The 20,657-nt window shown below is 32.6% G+C and overlaps 1 protein-coding gene across 3 annotated transcripts in view; it reads right to left on the bottom strand.

Annotated features, from left to right (window-relative positions):
- ERLEC1 (endoplasmic reticulum lectin 1) overlaps positions 1-20,657 on the bottom strand; it is a 37,331-nt gene that overhangs the window by 8,729 nt on the left and 7,945 nt on the right. For 2 of the 3 annotated variants that reach the window (XM_023494966.2, XM_031950466.1), the window contains 9 exons: positions 20,317-20,397; positions 17,549-17,626; positions 16,842-16,905; positions 16,129-16,175; positions 10,852-11,075; positions 10,614-10,743; positions 6,865-7,026; positions 5,842-5,901; positions 758-882 (listed from right to left, as the gene is read on the bottom strand). In XM_023494966.2, the coding sequence (XP_023350734.2) occupies positions 758-882; positions 5,842-5,901; positions 6,865-7,026; positions 10,614-10,743; positions 10,852-11,075; positions 16,129-16,175; positions 16,842-16,905; positions 17,549-17,626; positions 20,317-20,397 (971 nt within the window). The remainder of the gene's footprint in view (positions 1-757; positions 883-5,841; positions 5,902-6,864; positions 7,027-10,613; positions 10,744-10,851; positions 11,076-16,128; positions 16,176-16,841; positions 16,906-17,548; positions 17,627-20,316; positions 20,398-20,657) is intronic. The other variant, XR_004231702.1, reaches the window with a different exon arrangement.

Here is a 20,657-nt window from a genome sequence, read left to right as displayed (position 1 = left end):
CTGATTTACCAGGGTTGTTGTGAGGATCAAAGAAGATAGAAGTTGAAAAAACTTAGCATAACACAAAATAACTAATATAAATTTTAATTGTTATTCTTGCTACTGTTGTTTAATTCACAAAAAAAGGTTTGTTAAAATCTCATATCCTATTTTTGTTAATTTATGTAATATCCTTTTAAAACTTTATTAAGTTTACTTGCCAGCTCAAGTTAGACAACAACTTACAATTCAAATCACACATCCATATGAAAAAGAAAACCAAAAAGGCTTATGCCTATTGTACTTATGACTAAAAAGCCAGATTTCTAACAAGCTAGAAAATCTAGCACCTTCAGAAACCAGAGACTTTCAATCTAATCAACTCCCAGAGCCTAAGAGGTAAAAAAAGAAAATGCAGTCAAAAAAATCCGATGTCCGCCATATTGTAGCTGGAGACCAGCAGGAAGAACAAGTTATGAAATTTGATGATGAAGGGAGATCAGTTAAGGTATAGGACATCCCTTTTAAAGAGGAAAAGGTACCAAATGTATGGGACCCTCACTATAACACTGGTATTAAGCAGAGAGGTCCTCTAGACCCAGTCCAAAGGAGTATAGTTAGGAGACACCACAGCAGCCACATATTAGTCCATGTCTTGGAGAGTCTAATATAACATAACATCCTAAGTGAGAAATTAGAAATCTTGAGGTTGTAAATGAAAACATTCCTACTTTCAACATCAACCTCTGATTTTCCTTTTTTCTTCTGTGGAATTTACCTAACTATTTGTGTACCGTCGTCTCGGAGAAGAAAGGCTCTAGCAGTGTTCTTCTTTGCCCATTCAATGTGCTCTTCTTTGTTCCATGTTCCCACAATCACAGATGTTTTTCCACTTTCCTTATCCTAGAATATGGAAAAATGCTTATGATGGGTTTTACAGTTGAAATATCACATTTATATTGGTAAGTTATATCCTTTTTTTCTTACTGGCTTTGATCATTAGTCCTATATCTACAACTATCTATTGAATAAATCCATGCAGAGAGCCATTCCTAAAACTTAATACATCCAAAATTTACCATCTTCATTCTGAATTAGATATCCCTTTCAAATTATTTTTTCACTAACGGTACTACCAGTCTGCTAGTCATCCAGACTACAAACAATTCTCTGGCTCCTTGGATACTATCTTCTTCGATATCTACTAGTATTGTCACTTACTTTGAAATATCATCTTTAATATCTGCCTCTCTCTCTCCAATTTTATTGACATGTAAGAAGTTGTAACGAAGTGGGGGAGAAGCACTTAGGACAATTCACTAAATTCACTAAATGTGTAGCTTCAGAGAAATCACTTTACCTACTGGAACTATCTACTTTAAAGTACAGTTTTCAGAGTCCAATGATAGATTAATGTAAAGAGCTCAGTATAAGTACAACTGATTGAGAACAGTAATTATCTCCTAAGTGGCCCCTCTCCCTTCAAATCCTCCTGTAGATACAATCATAGAATTTTGGAGTTGGAAGGGACCTGAGTGATGTAAAGGGGTTCCCTGAACTTGTCTTCTTAAGTTGCTATTTTTTCCAGAAACATTGGTCCTGGAGTATGCAGGAGGCCCTGAACGTGTCAAAGACAAAGTCTGCCCCAAGTTGACAAACCCTGTTATTTGCACCCCTCGTGGAACTTCCCTTAAGTCCTTGGGAGTCAAATCAGTTAGAAAGGTTCAGTATGAACCAGACTAAGAAACTTTATGCAGCTGGGACCTTTGTAGATAAGCAGGGCATTCTATCTCCATAGTCTAATAGTTCCCAAGGGAAAGAATATGACTTTTGCCATAGCCTTTTTCTTCCCTTTTGGGAATAGATTAATCTTTTCCCCACTCCTATTGCTCTTTTCCTCTTCTCATGTCACTTCCATTTAAGAAGAGACTGATGATATTTCTTCTCCCTTTGTTGCAATTTCATAAATAAGCAAGCTTCTGTTTGGACTATGAACCCCTTGCATCTGTATAGAAATTCTACATTCATGTTTATTTCTTTTGTAATAAATCCAGCTGTAATGAATGTCTCAAACTTTTGAGATACACACACACACACACACACACACACACACACACACACACACACACACTAATAGTAGCCAATAGTACAATCCAGACCTAAATAAAAAGCCCTCCACTATATACCTAACATGGTCATTCAACAATGACAATCGCAAATGAGGGGGTTGTCCATTAATTCCTGAGGCAGTCTAATTCGCTTTTTGGCTACTTATAATTGTTTGGGAACAAAAATATTTACATTGCCAATCTAATATTCTTAAGGTACTTGGTTTTATCATGTTGCTTTTCTAGTTAAACATCTTCAATAGCCTTCCAATAGCTAAAGAACAAAGTCCAAATTCCTCAGCCTAAAATTCAAGGTCCTTCATAACCTGATATCAGCCAACTTTTCCAATTTTATCTATAACTATTCCTTCAGATACCAGCCAAACTAGTTTCCATATCATTCACTAAACATATCATATTCATTTGTAACGTCAACACTTTACTCATATCATCTGCCTTACTCTGAATGCCCTTTGTCAGTCTTTTTATTTAAATTCTATCTATCCTTGACTTTTTAGCTGTCATCCCATATCTTCTATAATACCATCCCTAATTGATCCAATCTACTTTTATATCTCATTCTCTGAACTTTGCTATTATTGTTGATATCACTTTGTCACTTAAATGCTCAATACTGCATTAAATACAACTTTATATTATTTTAGTGCTTTAATCAGCACACACTTGCTAATCTGACAAATAACTCAATAAAAAATAGTAGGTCAATGTTTTATTTGTTTGGGATGGTTCAAATATGTGTTTGGGGCAATTGCACCTACCCAAACTGACTACTCAGGAGTCACTCCAAATGATGTACAGAAAGAATTTATTAGAATCTCGAGAAGTGGACTGTCCTGGCCTGTGGGCCCGAAAGGACAGCAAAGAGACTCACAGGAGAGTCATTCACTTGAAGATGCTTACAACTTTTATACATTTCAGACAAAGAATTCCCCAAATCCCACCCTCTATAGGTTGTGATTGGTTACATAAACCTTTATCTCCCAACCAATTTGATCAGTGGAATGCAGTGAAAAAGGTGATACAGAGCTTCGGCCATTTAATTCCTTCTTTGGACAATGGAACGCAGTCCAGGTCTCATCTAAAATTACATGACTGGGGCCTATAGGCCTGAGCTACTTTAGTTAACAGTCTCTGATCAATATGTGCTTAATCTGTAAGTTCTTCACCTTTCCACACATATGGTCCTCTCTAAAGTTAAGGGATAAGGAGTAGGTGGCCTCTATCTCCCCTTCCAAACAAAAAATTATTCTGAACTTAATATTAAAAAGAGGACTGTACATGAAACTGCAGATCTTCATTATGTACAGCTTGCTTTTCTTAGAAAATATATAATAAATTTACTCTGTAGCCTTCCAAGTTTGTCTATGTTTCTTTCTGGCTTTTGTTCTGTCTTTTTTTTTTTTTTTAAAAGATGCCTCAATGAGCCTATGATTTTTCTTTTCTTCCTTTTTCCTTTCATTCCTACCTTAACCATATAATCCCTTGTTCACCCACTCCCCTTCATATGGGATGGGGGAATGGTTCTTCCTAAAAATTTTAAGACACCTTGCCTAAACTGGGAAAAAAAATTTTGAAGGAGAAAATCTTCTTCAACCCTGCCTCAGTGAGAGACTGCCCCAGGGAATCAGATAAAGTGATTTACCTAGGTGGGGCTGATTGAGTCTAGAGCTAGAGAATTCCAACTCTATTCAAATGTAGATCTTCCATTCAATTCAACTCAAGCTGTACTCAGCCCCATCAAGAGCAACCCCCAGCTGTAGCCAACTTGAACTGTCCCAGCCCCCACTAAGACATTCAAGATAAAAGAACCAAACTAAAACCCTCTCTTTGCAGAGGTTCCAAACATGCCAGCTCCATGCTTGGGATGCCAAGGAGCCTCTGTCCACTGGAATATTCTTTCCAGTGCCACCCTCTCTTTAACCTCACCTATATTCCCTAACCAGACTTTCCCCGCCTCTCTGTCAGGATTTCTAACCTTACTTCCAATGTCCATAATATCGTATCAATTTAGGTTTTCAGTCTGTAAATTCTTTTACAGAGAACCTCTGGGCCGCCAGAAGGGAGGCCTCAAAACTCCCTATCCTTGGGGTTGCAGCAGAGCCAAACCTCTTCATTTGGTTCCCTGAACTCCAAACCTGCCACTAGACCTTATCATTTTAACTCTGACCATCAGAAACCCTAATCTCACTTTGGTTCCCTAAATCTAAACCTCATCAATTCCACATAAAATTGTTTTTTTTTTATCATTAGAGAAGTATTTTCTTCCCTTATCCACATTTTCCCAGATTAATTAAAAATTTTTTTTATCTTAGTAATACTACAAAAGCCCCCCCCAAAAATTGAAACATAAAAAACTGCCACTTTGAATGCAAAATTTATTTTCCATGAATACATACCCCTAGTTCCTTCTCTCAAATTCCAATGGTTACTTACTGACTATATGATAAAAATACAAATACTTCTGTTTAACTTTTAAATCCCTTCACAATCCAGCCCCGATCTATTTTTTTATCCTCATTATCCATTTATCTCTATGGTTCTGGCAAGTTAGTCTACTCTCTGTTCTTGCACATCATAAGCACTTAATAAATATTCTATCAATCAATCTATTTTTCTATTTTGTATTCCCTGATGTAATATAATAAAAGCTTTTTGAGCAAAGTATTTTTTTTTTTTTGGTCATTGTATCCTCAATACTTAATATACTTGGCACAGTGGGTGCTTAACAAAATATAAAATACAATAGAAGGGAATAATGATTAATTTAAAAACTTTTCACTTTTTTTCAAATGAGATAATATATATAAAACAATAGCAATTTTAATGGTTTACAAATATAACTATAGTCCAACTATAGTAATTATTGGTATCATAACTTTAATGAATATGATGGCTCTATTTTCAGAGTAAATAGCTTGATTTACCCAGATTTATTAACTATGCTTACATTTCAGCTTCCTATTTCATCTGTTTGCAAAGAGTGTTTACAAATTTACATCTTTTGGGCCTCATAACAACAGTTAAAGCTATAATAGCTAACATTTATACAATGCTTACTATATGCAAGGTCCTGTACTAAGTGCCTACAATTATTATCTCATTTGATCCTAACATAACATAATAACATAATCCTGAAAAGTAGATGCTATTATTATCCACATTTTAAAGATGAGAAAACTAAAGCAAAAAGAGATTAAGTGGCTTGCCAAAGTTACACAGCCAGTAAGTATCTGAGGCTGCTTTTTTGTAAGTCTGATGCAGGTCTTTCTGCCTCCAGGCTTGGTGCTCTATCCACAGTCCCACTTACCTGCCCTTATATGTAAGATGGGTATTATCACTCTTATTTTGTTATTAAGCAAACTGGGGCTTAGAGAGAGTGACTTGCCCTTGTCATGTATCCAATCAGAAGCAAAATTTGAAGCCAAGTCCTCTTGGTTCCAACTCCATCCCTTTATCTATTATAATTCAATGCCCAATGGAAGATCTTAGATACCAGGTAAACATAAAATCTTCATTTCCACATATAAAATCAATTTTATATGCTTACAGTGATAAATGATGCTAAGAACAAACTTTAAAGTGACTGGCTCAAAATTAAAAGCCAGACCTTCATTTTTCAGACTTTATAGATGATCTAATCAGCTTTTTTCAATGATATCAATTGTTTCATAAAAATAATAAACAAACAAAAACTCTTTATCTGTGGTATAATAATATAAATACTATTCCATACCTCATGGTATTGATGCACATGTTTGCCATAGCAAAATTCGTATTTCCACCAACCTACACCCTAAGAGATAGTAAAAAAACAAGTTAATAACAATTTTAAGGTTCTCTCAGTATAGGTGAGAAATAGAATGAAATCAATTCTACTTACACTGTAGAAGAGATGTTCAACAAAATGTTTTTCCATTATGGAAATATGATAATAAAGGATGTGAGCACAGACAAGAATATAGTTCATGATGGAAATATCGACAATATTAAACCAGAATACATTTTCCTTGTTTTCTTCTCATTTTTAAATCACTGTGTTAGCAGGAATGCATAATGCAGCTGCTATTTTAATCATTAAGTACAAATTAATTTAGGCAATAAATTTTAGGGAAAATAAGTTTTAAAAAATTAAAATTTTCCACCTTAGTGTACTTTCTTTAATATCTTTTATAAATTCAAAACCAGAGACAATATCAGAGTCTAATAAAATTTACTGCACTTAAGCATAGCTGTTAGTCTGAGCTTTTTTCAGTTCCTTCCCCCCCTCCACTGGGCACACCTGTAGGGTAAGGGGGGTGGTGGGTGACATGGAGTTTTGGGCTTTATGCCAGGGTTCAAAAAAAAAAAAAAAAAAAAAAAAAAAAAGGTCACCCAGCAGGGCAATAGTTATGTTTACTTAGTCCTGATTCCCTAACTCAAAAATCAGAATTCAAATAAATTTCGCAATTTAAATTAAGACAAAAAATAAACTGATTTGTCAATCATGAAAGTTGTTCTGGTCCATATGCAATTTTTCAAAGTAATTGATTTTTGCTTAAGATGAGAGTTAACACACGAATTGACAAAGTATAACACCTTTAGGTTACATTGTGATTATTAGCCAATTTTAATAGAAAAATTCTGGTTGGAAGTTTCTCAGAAAATTGTAAGTTTCCTAAAGACAAGCAAATATTTCAATTTTTAATCCTGTCAATGTATAGTTAGCAAGTTCTTAGAAAAATTAAATAATTAATTTAAGAGTTTAGTTATTCCTCACCCCATGAAAACAGTAAGAGCCCCTAAGAAATTCCTTTATAAGTTGGTCATCAGTCAGTTTGGAGATGTGTGTTGTTCCAACAGTGAGAAGTTGATGAGTGCCCAGAGCAACTGGTTTTGGAACGGGGGTTAATTTGTCTTCTTTAGTTGAATGCACTTCTTCCTAAAATTAAGCACATGAATCTTTAAAGGTTCTCAACATACACTTTTAAAATATTACATTGATGCCTTATGCTCCCCTTAACCCCCAAAAGAACTGTCACTCCCCAAATACCATGGCCTCTCAAAGAATGCTCTCAGCACAAAGAAGTGTAGGTAAACAAAAATCAATTTACACAAGGGTCATATCTAATAATACATTGCCTATTTCTAGACCAGCAACCTACCACCTTCCCCCTTTACTCTCCTCAGAGTAATTGGTTCAAGTTTTATTGGATTTATTTATAAGAGATCTTTGTAATCAGCACCATGAGATGGGCACACCAAGCCAGCAGGCAATACCCATGGTATGGATCCATGTTTTACTGAAATTGTTTAAGCAGTGCCTAGATTGAAACATTCAAGATATGAGCAGGATATATAAATGTTCAACCAAAATGAAGGTGGATGCTAGCTACACATCATTCTTTTTAAAATTTTTTTGGTCATTTTAAAAAATATCACCAAAGTACCCTTTTATTCCTTCTTATTCTCCTCTCAAAGAGCCATCCCTATGACAAACAGTATTTTTTAAAGAAGAAAAAAAAAGTGGGCAAAACTGACTGATATATTAAAAAGTTAAAAAATATGTGAAATGTGAAACACCCATGACCCTCCCACCTCCATAACAGAAGTTCACCCTTTTCTTTCTGGAAGAAAGAAAATGTTACAACCAGTCCTACAGTCAAGATTGGTCACTGCTTTGATTTAAAATCTAATGCCTTTTAGTACTATTTTCTTTATATTTGTATGCACATGCACATGTGCACACACACACACACACACACACACAAGCTTATACAAATACTCTTAGAGAAACATCATGGTACAGTGGGAAAAGAATTTAATTATAATACTTGGATTCATTTCCTGTCTCTGCCATGTATTGCTTTTGTGACCTTAGCCAAATAACTCAACCTTCTGGGTTTTGGCAGCCTCATTTGTAAAATGAAAATTTAGCTAGCTGTTAAAAGTCCCATCAAATTCTAAGTCTAAGATCTCATGATCTTATTGGCTAATTATTTTTTTAATTTTCTCAATAACTGCATCTCTGAAAAATAATTTAGGAATAAGAGATAGAGGCAAAGAAAAACAATGACATGAAGATTCAAGAGTATTTTTAAAAAAGTAGAAATCAAATCATTACAGTGATTTGGTTTAAATAATATTTTTAGAATCTATTCTCTACTTTCCATTTGCAGCTCTGTTTGGTTTGAACTCAGAATATTAAGTCTTAGTTTAAGGTACTCCCTTCCACCTCCCCAGCTTTTCAGCTTCCTTTTGTGTGCTGTCTTCCCCCAAAAGATTATAAGCTCCTTGAGGGAAGAGACAATCTTTTTCTTATTTGTATCTGCAATATTTAGTACAATGCTTGGCACATAGTATTTAAAACTGAATTTTTATTTTTACTATCAATCTTGTAACTCTGTCATTACCATCTATTTAGATAATAACTGCTTTCCAATTGGTCTTCTGTACTCAACTTTCACTTCTCTTCATTTGCTCTTCACATACCACATCAATTTTCCTTATGTACAGATTTGATCATGTCAATGATTTGTTTAGAATCTTTCAATGTTTTCTAGAACATGAACAAGGATCAATATTGCTCCTTTTGTACAAAAGACAAATTTTAATTTTCAAGGAAAATAAGAGTTTTAAACTTGTATTTCTGTAATAATGTTTTCACTTTAATAAACCTAAATATCAAAACCATTTTGTTATTACTAAATAAATACGATGTATATCGCCAAGTAGCATATAAAAAAAAAACTCAAGAGGCAAACATAAAACATATTTTTTGCTGAAGGGAAAAATAGGTTAAGAAAAATTGATAGTGGGAGGGAGAGTGAGGGAATCTAAATTTTAATTATGTAGATTTAAAGCATGAAGGTGAAAATGAACTTTACCTATTAAAACTTGGGAGATAAAGCCATGTATAAACTATATTTATAAAAAATGTCAATAATCAAGTCAGTTTTAACTATTCATGAAACCTAGAACACTAGTCAACAAATATTCAAACTGAGGATTTGTGAAATGTTATAAATGCTAGAAAAAATACTTTCAAAACATTTCCTTGCAAACTTAATTTACTGAAATGCAAAGTTTACAGTATCAATGCTGCTACTTCCTTGAAAAACACAAGAATACTGGATTTTATTCAGCAATCTTAGTCCAAGTCACCTACTAGTATCAGTAATAATAATAATAATTACTATATAGGATATACATGGAACTAGACAATATCTAATTTAACCTCCTAATTTACATATAAAGAAATTAAATTCCAGGGGGGGATAGGTCCCAAGGTCACTAAGGTAGAAGTAGCAAAGCTGGAATTCAACTATATGACTTTTTCAATCTAAATCTAGTACTCTTTCTACTATAGCACACTGGCTGCAGTACTAAGAACATTACCAAGAAAATAGGTTAGGATTTCATTTGAAATGGAAATGCTTAATATTACGTTTCAAAGACTCTATGTTATCTAATATTTTTTCCCTCCTTCCATAGTGACACTGTTGGTTACTAGATAAAGAAAGAATAAGCACATTTTCTTTCAAGTTATTTTGGTGTGTGTAAATGATATTTTAATGATTTGTTATAAAGTCCATTTAATGTTAAGATCAGAAAGCATAGGAAAAGTATGGCTTCTATCAGAAGCTAAAAATGGAATTGAACTAAATAGGATGTTTATAAAATTCAAAATACCTTTTAAAGCTCTGTAGTAGTAGATGAAAGGTAGAAATGAATGGAATATGCAAACAAACCTGAACTCAACAGAAAATTTAACATATAAGAGCCATCATCAAAGACTGATTTCAAGGTATTCAATAAAGACAAACTATGTTTTACATTTGGAAATGTAAACCATATCTTTCAAGACTGTCATTAGTAATTGGGAAGTCCAAAAGAAAGACTGGGGTAGAGCTGAATATGATGTGATTACAAAAAGCAAAACCGGGTAGTAAAAGGTAAAAACAGTAATTATGTTATAAGAATGAGATACAAGAGAAGAAGTGATATGGAGGAAGAAGGCTGGTTAGTTCTGAAATCCTACTTACATAAGTAAGATTGGGTTAAAGAAGGAACTATACATATATATATATATATATATATATATATATATATATATAGGGAGGGGGGGAAGGAAGAGGTTAGGTGTAGAATTAAAATAGCAGGGATAGGAAATGAGATATACATGCTTTCTTGAAATGGAAATTTATTGTTATATATTTTGAATCCTCTCATATATTCTGCTGTGCACATGACCATTCACTAATCACTAATTCCAAGTCACTAATAATAAAATAGATGTAAGCTAAAAAACTTTGAGGTTTCAACTTATAGACAAAAAAAAAAAAAAAAAAAGAATGAAATAAAAAAGGGAGTTGAAATAAGAAAAATAAAAATAAAAAATCTTTTTAGAAGTCACAGAGTTTAGGTCATCAAAGAGAATGAATCATAGAAATTATGGTCATATTAAGACAGTACTACAAAGCATGGAATAAAATAGCATTAAGTTAACACCAACAGACATTTTTATACCTCTTTAGTTTTTCTAAAAGGGATCTTCATTACTTCTTGTTGCTGCTCCAACTTTACCAGATTGTGAGGCTTAAGGGGTGATCCTGGGAGTGATTGGCAAAATATGTCATTCACTGGGGAAGATCTGAATCTATTCAAACAAGTACAAGGGCATAATAAGCTACATAATAAGTGCATAATAAGTACAAAGAGCAGAGTAAATATTTGGGATTGATGGATGCAATGCTAAATACCTTACCTATATTTAGGATGACTGCACAGGAGAGGTGTCAATATGACAACTTCATATTCACAAGTAGTAACTTCAGCTACTGAAAGAATTTCATGTTTTGCCTCTGGATGACAGATATACATCACAGTACTTGATCTCGGGAGGTTTTGTCTCAAACTACAAGGGGTGCCATTTCCCATCCCCACAGGATAGTAGGGAGTCATCTGACCTTCAATATTTTTAGTAGGAATCTTAAAAACAAAAGGAAAAAACCCACCACAAAAGACATTTCTTATAAACTTAAAATAGCTGTATAGTGTTAAGAGTTCACAATACATTTTTCAAGATCTCTTCTAGCTAATTTTTTAATTTATATATCCTTATACAGCTAAATATGAATACTGCCAAAGCAAGTTTTACCTGGAATAATGAAATTACCTTAATTGTAATGTTGAATAATTACTTTACTTATAATGTTTAATAATGTCAAAATAAGTCTGTTTTTAAAGGTACATGGTATGCTTGATTAACTATTTTCCAAATCCCTGCCCTAACCCAAAACTTAGAACATGTGCACATATACAGAATATAAGAAAATGCTAATCAACACATACTATGCTCATTTCACCTCTCCCCTTTCTTGTTTTTTTCCCCCCTCTTGTGGTTTTCTCTTTTGTTTTGATATTTCTTTCCCAACATGATTCATAAGGAAATATGCAAAAAAAGAATGCACATGTACAACCAAAAAAAAAAAAAAAAGTTTTTTCTTTTACATTATTCTTTAAATTTTTATTTTCCCCAGTTAATTAAAAAAAAAAAAAAAAAAGAAAATGCTTAACATACATGAAGTATATATTAAATCTAAGTCCTTGTTCATGTTAGGGAAGAACTCACAATTTCATTTATACTCCTGTTTTCATTTTTATAGTCTATATATTTCATGAAAAATTTCTGTATTTTAAAAGTGCTTATTATATATAAAGTAAACTTTTTTTTTAGGCAGCCATAGTATGGTGGGGAGAAAGGGTTGGTCTTGAAGTAAGGACATCTCAGGTTCTGGTCCTATCTCAGAAACAAACTGACCATGTGACCATGATCAAGTCATTTAATTCCTTAGTGTCCCAAGTAATGTTTTAAGATTAGTAGTTTCATAACAGTTTCTTATTTGCATAGGTAGATGGATTGTCCTTATCAGGCATTTTCTACAATTTCAACTGTAGAACTGCACAGAATGAAATAAATGGATAAGCATACATACACATGTGTCTTTTTATATTAAGAGAAGTATTATGGAATATAAATAATGGTCTTGAGACAGAAGTGCATCTGTGAATCTTACTGTGTTTTTTTTAAATAAGTTATTGAATATCTTTGAATCATATAAGCCTACTGAAATTAAAAATATTTATTTTTTGAAAAATGTGTTATTTTTAACATTAAAAAAAAAATTGAGCTCCAAATTCTCTTGCTCCCTCTCTAGCTCCTTTCCAACACACTTTAACAGCAGACAATATATCAATTATATAAGTGAAATCATGCAAAATATATTTCATATTAATCAAGTTGAAAAAAAAATCAATAATAAAGAAAATGAACAAATTATGTTCCAATCTGGTACACAGAGGTTAGTGGTTTTTTCCTCTGAAGTGGACAGCATTTTTCATCATGATTCTTCACTGTTTTGAACCTTTTCATTGATCATGGTGTCTTTCACAATTGATCATTGTTACACTATTGCTGTTACTGTGTATGCTAATCTGGTTTTGTATTCACTTCATCTGTGTTAGTTCATATAGGTCTTCCTAGGTTTTTAAAGATCATTCCTCTTGTCATTTCTTATAAGCACAATGGTATCCAATCACAATCATATACCACAACTTGTTCAGTCATTCCCCAATAGATGTGGATCTCCTCAATGAATAATTCTTTGCCACCACAAAAAAAAACCAAAACAAAAAACAAAAAACAAAAACAACTGCTATAAATAATTTTGTACAGATAGGTCCCTTTCCCTTTTCTTTGATCTCTTTGGGATACAGACTTAGTAGCAGTATTGCTGGTCAAAGAGTATGCACTTTTACAGTCTTTCAGGCATAATTTCAAATTCTCCAGAATGACTGGATCGGTTTATAACTCCATCAGCAATTCATTAGTATACATATTTTCCCAAGTTCCCTCCAGGATTTGTCATTTCTTGTAAGTGTAAGATGATAACTGTTTTAATTTGAATTTCTCTAATTAGTGATGATTTAGATTTTTTTAAAATATAACATAAATGACTGATTTCTTTACTGATAACTACTTTTTCACATTCAATGACCATTTATCAACTGGGGAATTGCTCCTTTTATAAATTTGACTCAGTTCTCAATATATGTGAGAAATGAAGGCTTTGTGGAAAAAACTTGCTGCAAAACTTTTAAACATTCCTTTACTGTTTGTGGTATCCTTTTAGCAAAATGTTTCCTTGATCATCGCTTTTGTTTTGTCGAAGTTCATGACTGCTACCCCTGCTTTTTAAAAAAACTTCAACTGAAGCATAATAGATTCTATTCTAGCCCCTTAACTTTAACTCCTTATTGTTTATTTTTCTGTTTCAAATGTGTCTCAATGTATTATTGGATCCTGATCAATTTTGCAATCTGCTTCTATTTTGTGGATAAGTTCTTCTCTCTTCTTCCATTTACCAGTGAACCTAACTCTCCCCCCAATTTTTAGAACAATTAAACACAATTAAATCACTCTTCTCTTTGTCTATGTAGACTCTTCCTAATTGTCCTAATAATGATAACATTCTTAGGAGTAATATTTATTATCTTTTCACATAGGAATATAAGTTTAGCCATATTAAGTCTCTTGTGATTTTTCTTTCATGTTTACTTTTTTAGATTTTTCTAATGTCTTTTTGTCTAAATGTCAGATTTTCTTTTCAGTTCTGATCTTTTCATCAGGAATGTTTGAAAGTTCTCTATTTCATTACATATCCATTTTTTTTTCCCTTGAAAGATATTGTTCAGTTTTACTGGGTAGGTAATTCTTGGTTGTAATTCTTGCTCCTTTGTCTTTTGGAATATCATATTCCAAATCCTCTGTTCTTTTACTGTGGAAACTGCTAAATCTTGTGTTATCCTAACTGTAGCTCCATGACATTTAAATTATTTCTTTCTAGCAATTTACAAAACTTTTTCCTTGACCTGGGAGCTCTTACATTTAGTTATAATATTCTTGGAAGTTTTCACACCTTGGAATCTGTTTCAGGTGATCCACAGAATCTTTCAATTGCTCTTTTACCCTCTGGATTCAAGCTATCACAGCAGTTTTCCTTGAGAAATTCTTGAAATATGATGTCTAGGTTTTTTTTTTTTTTTTTTTTTTTGATTATAACTTTCATATAATCCAATAATTCTTAAATTTTCTTTCCTTATTTCCCAAGTCAGTTGTTTTTCTTATGAGGCATTTCATATTTTCTTCTATTTCTTTGTTTTATTCTTTCTTGATATCTTATGGTATCCTTTGTTTCCACTTGCTCAATTCTAATTTTTAAGTAATTAGTTTCTTCAGTGAATTTTTGTAACTCTTGTTCTATTTGCCTAATTCTGCTTTTAAAAAAGTTCTTTTTTTCAGTGAACTTTTGTACTTCTTTTCCAGTTAGCCAATTCTGCCATTTAAGGAGGTCTGTTCTTCAATGAACTTTTGTGCTTCTTTTACCATTTGACTAATTTTGTTTTTTAAGTTGCTATTTTCTTTCTCTCTTTTTTGGGGGGGGGGAGGGAGGGTCTCACCAATCTGTAATTTCTCTTTTCATAATTTTCTTGAATCACTCATTTCTTTTCCCAATTTTTCCTCTCAGTTTTATCTCTTTAACACTTCAGGACTGTGTGTTCAGCTTGTGTACAATTAGCATTTTGAAGCTTTATTTGTAGTTGTTTTTACACTATTGTCACCTTGTGAGTTGGTCTTTCCCGCCCACTGTCGTAATTTTTATGATAAAGTTCTTTGCTCATTTTTTTCAGATTTTAATGTTAATTGAATTCTGCTCATGGTGGGGTGTGGAACCACTGTCCCAATATTTAGGCCTGTGTTCTGCCATTTTCAGTGCTAGTTCTAGAGGTATGCAAGTTTTTGGTGACTATAAGGTAGTATCATCCAAGGAGTTGTAGTTACTGTTTTCCAGGTCTGTAACTAGGAGAGGTTTCTGTTCTTCTGTAGCCACAAGTGCTAGAGCTTTTCTTAGCCTTTGAACTCCAACCAGGTCCCTTAATCCCTTATAACTAACAATCCACAAGAACTCCTCTCTCCCTTGGACCTATAACCCAAAATGCTATTTTGGCAAACAGCATTGCCAAGCAGTGCCAGGGCTTGTACCCAGGGCCAGTAAAGAGTCCCATATAATCTCTTTCTGATGAATTTTCCAATCCCCTTATTGTCTTTGGGCTGAGAAGTCCTGAAGCTTCTATTGCCACCATCATCTTCAAGACCCACACCTGGTACTCAGGCCGGTGTGCTCTCAGCCAGACCCTGCTGTGGTATCAAAAGTTCTTCTAACTTCCCAAGTTGTCTTATGCGGGAAAACATCTTGCCTCAACTTTCCTTTGGCTCTGTTGCTCCAAAATTTGAATTGAGGCAGTAAATTATTTGGAGGAAAATGTTGGGAGTTTGGCTGGGTTGCCATCTCCACTCTGCTACCAAAGCTCCCTACCCCAGTCCCAAATATGCCCCTGCCCTTTATTTTAAAGTATTTAATACTTATAGACCTATTATTTCACAGACTCTGGCCCATTCATGCTTACCCCATTTTGTACTACTGTTGACTATGTCTTTCCATAAGATTTCCTTATCCTTAAAATGGGATTAATTTTGATATTTGAACTCTCTTCCCTATAAAATTATCATGAGGAAAGTGATCCATATGATTATTTTAAAAATAGCAACAAAGGGGCAGCTAGGTGGTACAAAGGATAGAGTACCAGCCCTGAAGTCAGGAAGACCTGAGTTCAAATCTGGTCTCAGACACTTAACACTTCCTAGCTGTGTGACCCTGGGCAAGTCACTTAACCCTAATTGCCTCAGCAAAAAAAAACAAACAAACACACAAAACAAAACATAAAACAACAACAACAAAAAATTAGCAATAAATTAAATATGAAGACATAAGTCAATGGTTTATATTGTTTTCAGTAATAGTTGCAGAAGATATTGCCCTCTTCTAAATTTTGGTAAGAGAAATATTGTGTAAAACATATCCTTAAATTAGTAGCCTCACTATCAATGAGTAGCAAGAATGAAACAATATTTTTCACTTGCCTCCTTTGAATTCTCTTTGGAGTTTTCATTTTCTTTTTCTTCTTTTTCTATGGAGCAATGTAAGAATGAATGAAGTAAGTGCAGCAACTTATAATGTAGTTTATAAATGATACAAAATTTTCAATTAAGTTAGAAACCCAAAATTTGAAATAAATGAATTCTTCCAAACTTCAATGAAGGCTTCCATTTAAGTATTTCTGAAAGAAAATTTTAATATAGTATATATATATAAGTTTTACTTTTATTGGCTAACATATAGTAACTTTTTTACTTCCTTGAAAAATTTTGTATTTTAAAAAACACTGTCATATAAGACAGCTTTCTGTCTTCAGATGGAAAATATAGTTTTCACCTATTCAGACTAAAACGAAAATTGATCTTTTGAAATGTTCTGGGTTTCTTCCCCACTGAATAAAATATCTGTTATTAAGAACTTGGCTAAATTAATTCACAAATTTTCTTCACAATATTTGAACACGTGTGTACAACTGTAAATTTCCAAATGTAGAAAAATAAGTGGAGGAAAAAAAAATCAGTATTTACCAAAACAGAATAAAAAAGAAAATGACTTAAGAAATAATTTATAATAATTTTGGATTTTAGCACTTTCATAATTCAGAGTTTCTAAGATAATCTTAGAAATAATTTCTATTAGAACATATATTTTAAGATAAATTAAAATCTTATTATTAGATTATCATGTAATGACAAACCTGCTTCAGTTAATATGCTCTTTTTCATCCTGTTCCCAAGGAAGTATTCCTGAATATTTATTTTCTGTATTTAAAAACAAAATAAAAAAAAATAAACATTTCTGTAGCTAATGAATTAACAAGGATTGTCCTCCATCCTTAAATTCCATTTTGGCTATATTACACGCTGCTCAACTTCAATCTGGGTCATCCTACATCCCTACCATTTGATTTCTACTCCTATTCTCAAATCAATGGATACTGTCATGTAGAAGAGTTAATTAGCTTTTTTGTTTGGTTCCAGAAGGAAGAACTGGGATGAACAGATTAAAGTTGCTAAGACACATATTAAGATGATGTCAGGAAAACCTAACATTTAGGGCTAACTTAGGAAGCAGTGGTTTCTCCTCAGTGGAGGTCTTTAGACAAAGGCTGGTACATTAGGTACATTGTAGCAAAAATTCTTTTTCAGGTATATGTTGGACTAGAAGATTATAGGTTCCTTTTAACTTATTTCTGAGAAGCCTTGCTATAGATAATAGTTGAGACAAAGTTTGGAGAAAGGCATGGTATTGTTTCTACACTCAAAGTACTTATAGCTTAGAAGGTGGTTTTGGCACATATGTTAAAAGATAATAATTGCTTTTGAGAGATTCAAAATGAAAGACTGACATTCCAATTTCATTACCAAAATGTGATAGTTTCATCATGCTTTAAGAAAAACATACCTGACCAGTTTCTTTTTCTTCATGATACTGCCGAATGTGTTTTCCATGACATACTTCATAAGTCCAATAAGATTCAATCTTCAAAAAACACAAAAAATCCAACGTATTTTTAAATTTATTTAAACTGAAATCTTCTGAATTCCAATTGATACTGAGGAATCTATCAGATGGATAGCTGATGAGTTGGCAACAGTATTAATAGTATTTTATTTCTTACAATAACATGGAAAGACAAATTTCAACATTCATTAAAATTTTTTTCCCCAAATGTTGATTCCAACTGTGATTTGAATTCCAAATGTGATTTAGAGCATTTTTTCATATGACTACAGATAATTTTGATATCTTCATCAAAAGCTCCCTATTTATATCCCTTGACCATTTCAGTTGTGAAATGACTTGTATTCCTATAAATTTGACTCATTTTTCCACATAGAGATCTAAAAATGCTGTTCTCTTCTTCATCTTTACTTCTTTTCATCATTTCCCTTTGTATTCAAAATCTTTTGTTTTCCAAATGATTTTTGTTGTATTCAGTGCTATTCTCTATTATGTATGCTATCAATCTCTGTGAACTATTTTCACAGTAAAAGTGTAAAACAATTTTGGTATATTGGTATGGCTTAGCCATTAACACTATATGTTCCTCCAGCTATGTAGATTATTCTTTTGTTCTTTAAGAAGAGCTGTGTAAATGAATCAATACATCTTTTGTATGCTTTGGGAGGATGATCCCCAGATATTATTTGGAATGGGATTTCTTTTTCTATTACTGCATCTTATGTTTTGTTTTTTGAAGACTAATTTTATACCCTGTTACTTTGCTGAAGTTATTAATTTCCTCAATTAATATCTTTGCTGATTCCCTGGGGTTTGAGAAATGAGGTCTCTATCAGAAATATTTGCTGTGAAAATTGTTTCCCAGCTTTCTGCTTTCATTCTAATCTTGGATGCACTGGTTTGTCTGTACAAAAACTTTTAAATTAAATATAATCATAATCACTCATTTTACATCCATCCCATAATGCTTTCTTATTTTATCCTAAATTCTTCCCTTCTCCATAGATCTGACAGATAAAGTATTCCTTGTGCTTCCAATTTGCTTGTGGTATAATGGCATTCTGATTATGCTTTATGTCTAAATTATGTGCCCATTTTGACCTTATCTTGGTATCCAGTGTTAAGATGTTTGTATTTAGTTTTTGCCATACTGTCTTTTAGTTTTCCCGGGAATTTTTTGTTAAATAGTGAGTTCTTGTTCCAGAAATTGTAATCTTTGAGTTTACGAAACACTAGAGCACTATGGTTATTTACTACTGTGTCTTATGTGCCTAATCTATTCCATTGATCTATCACTCAGTTCTTAGCTAGTACCAGATAGTTTTGATCATTACTGCTTTCTAATAGAGTTCTGAGATCTAATATGGCTATGATGGCAACAATTTAAATAAAAGGTAAGTGATTGTTTCCGAAAAATATGACAGCTCTACTGAATTCTAAAGTAAGATTTTTTTTTTTTTTAAAACATGAATTGTTACTGAAGTTTTGAGGGAAAAAAGAGATCAGCTTGCACATTGTGTAACAGATCCCAGAAGAATCAAACTATCACCTAGTTTAGAAATAATTTTTTAGCAATTAAAAATATATTACAAAGCACTTCTTAGGGAATACTCTACTTTAAGAAGTGAAATAATATGCATATGTAAACCTAGTTTGAAGATATAAACTAAAATATACTCAAGAAACAAATCAAAGTCTTTTTTTTAAGTCTGAAATTTACCTATAAGCAATTTATAATTTTGCATGATATTCATTGAGTGCAATAGATAAAAATATTTCTAGATTTTAGATATTATACACTTAAGTGTGTTTCTGAAAGTTTCAGAATCCCTGGCTTCCTTTAAGTACCAACTAAAATCCCATCTTCTATAGGAAGCCTTACCCAATCCCTCTTAGATACATTGCTTTCCCTTTTAAAAACTTTCCTATTAAACCTATATGTGGCTTGCTTTGAATATATTTGTCTGTATGTTGTTGCCCCATTAGATTGCAGTCCTTGAACACTGTCTTTTTGTATCCCCAACACTTAGTGACTGATACAAAATGACTGATTAATAAAGGTTTATTGACTGACTGAACTCATGTAAGTAAGCAATTTATTAAATTTCTGGTTATCTAGAATCAGAGCTGATTTCTAACAGTGCAGTACAACAAATATTAAAGTAGGAATAAACAAAGAACTATTTTTGAAAACTTAATTATTTCCTAACTATATAAAATAGTTAAACAGAGAAATATGTGATGGGTAAATAGGCAGCAGCATATTATTATATCCTATAATATGATCATAAGAAATGATCAAAAGTAATAGTGTTAAATTAGAATAGAAAAAGAGTTGTATGTTGTCTTCGAAAACCACAAATTAATATTATCTATGTTGTATTTTAAAACAAAATTTCATTAACCATTTTCTAGTTGTATTTTAATCTAGTTTGGCCTTACTTGGGAGTTTTAGCATACTAAGTTTGAATCATATAGTTAGTCATATATAGTAAGAGCAATATCTAATAGATGGATGAGTCTTGTTCTAATGTTAAGCAATCTAAAGGAATGCCTTTAGAACACTGAGTAGATTCTCTATGAAGGATTTATGGGAAGATGGGGACAAGCATCAAACCTATGGTACAAATGTGTACCAACACATACTGATTAGATCATAGATCTACTGAAATTCTAAAATAAAGGTCAAATGTACACAAAATACATACCCTGTATGAACAACTGCTTTGTTTAAACAGTGGTTCCAATAATTCACCTGGAGAAGGGCCTTTATAATCTTTTTCTTCTTCCTGTAAGAATTAAGGTTATAAGTTTTCTGTATTAAAAGATAGAAAGAGAAGGGAGAAGAACATTTTAGTTGCATGTGTTGGCTCTGGGGGGAAGGGGGGGAAGAAAGGGAAAACAAGCAAAAGCAGAGAAGCAAGAAATATTTACATCAGATTTTTTAGTGATCTTTAATTAAAAAAAAAAAAAGAACAAACACATATTTAAAACTATATCCTATTTTGGAAACTTTATTTTAAGGTTTAGTCCCTCGATTGCTATTTAT

Source organism: Sarcophilus harrisii, chromosome 2, assembly GCF_902635505.1.
Source record: "Sarcophilus harrisii chromosome 2, mSarHar1.11, whole genome shotgun sequence".
Classification (NCBI taxonomy): Eukaryota; Metazoa; Chordata; class Mammalia; order Dasyuromorphia; family Dasyuridae; genus Sarcophilus; species Sarcophilus harrisii.
The sequence above is the reverse complement of the archived record's forward strand: the minus strand, read 5'-3'. Positions and strand labels throughout refer to the sequence as shown.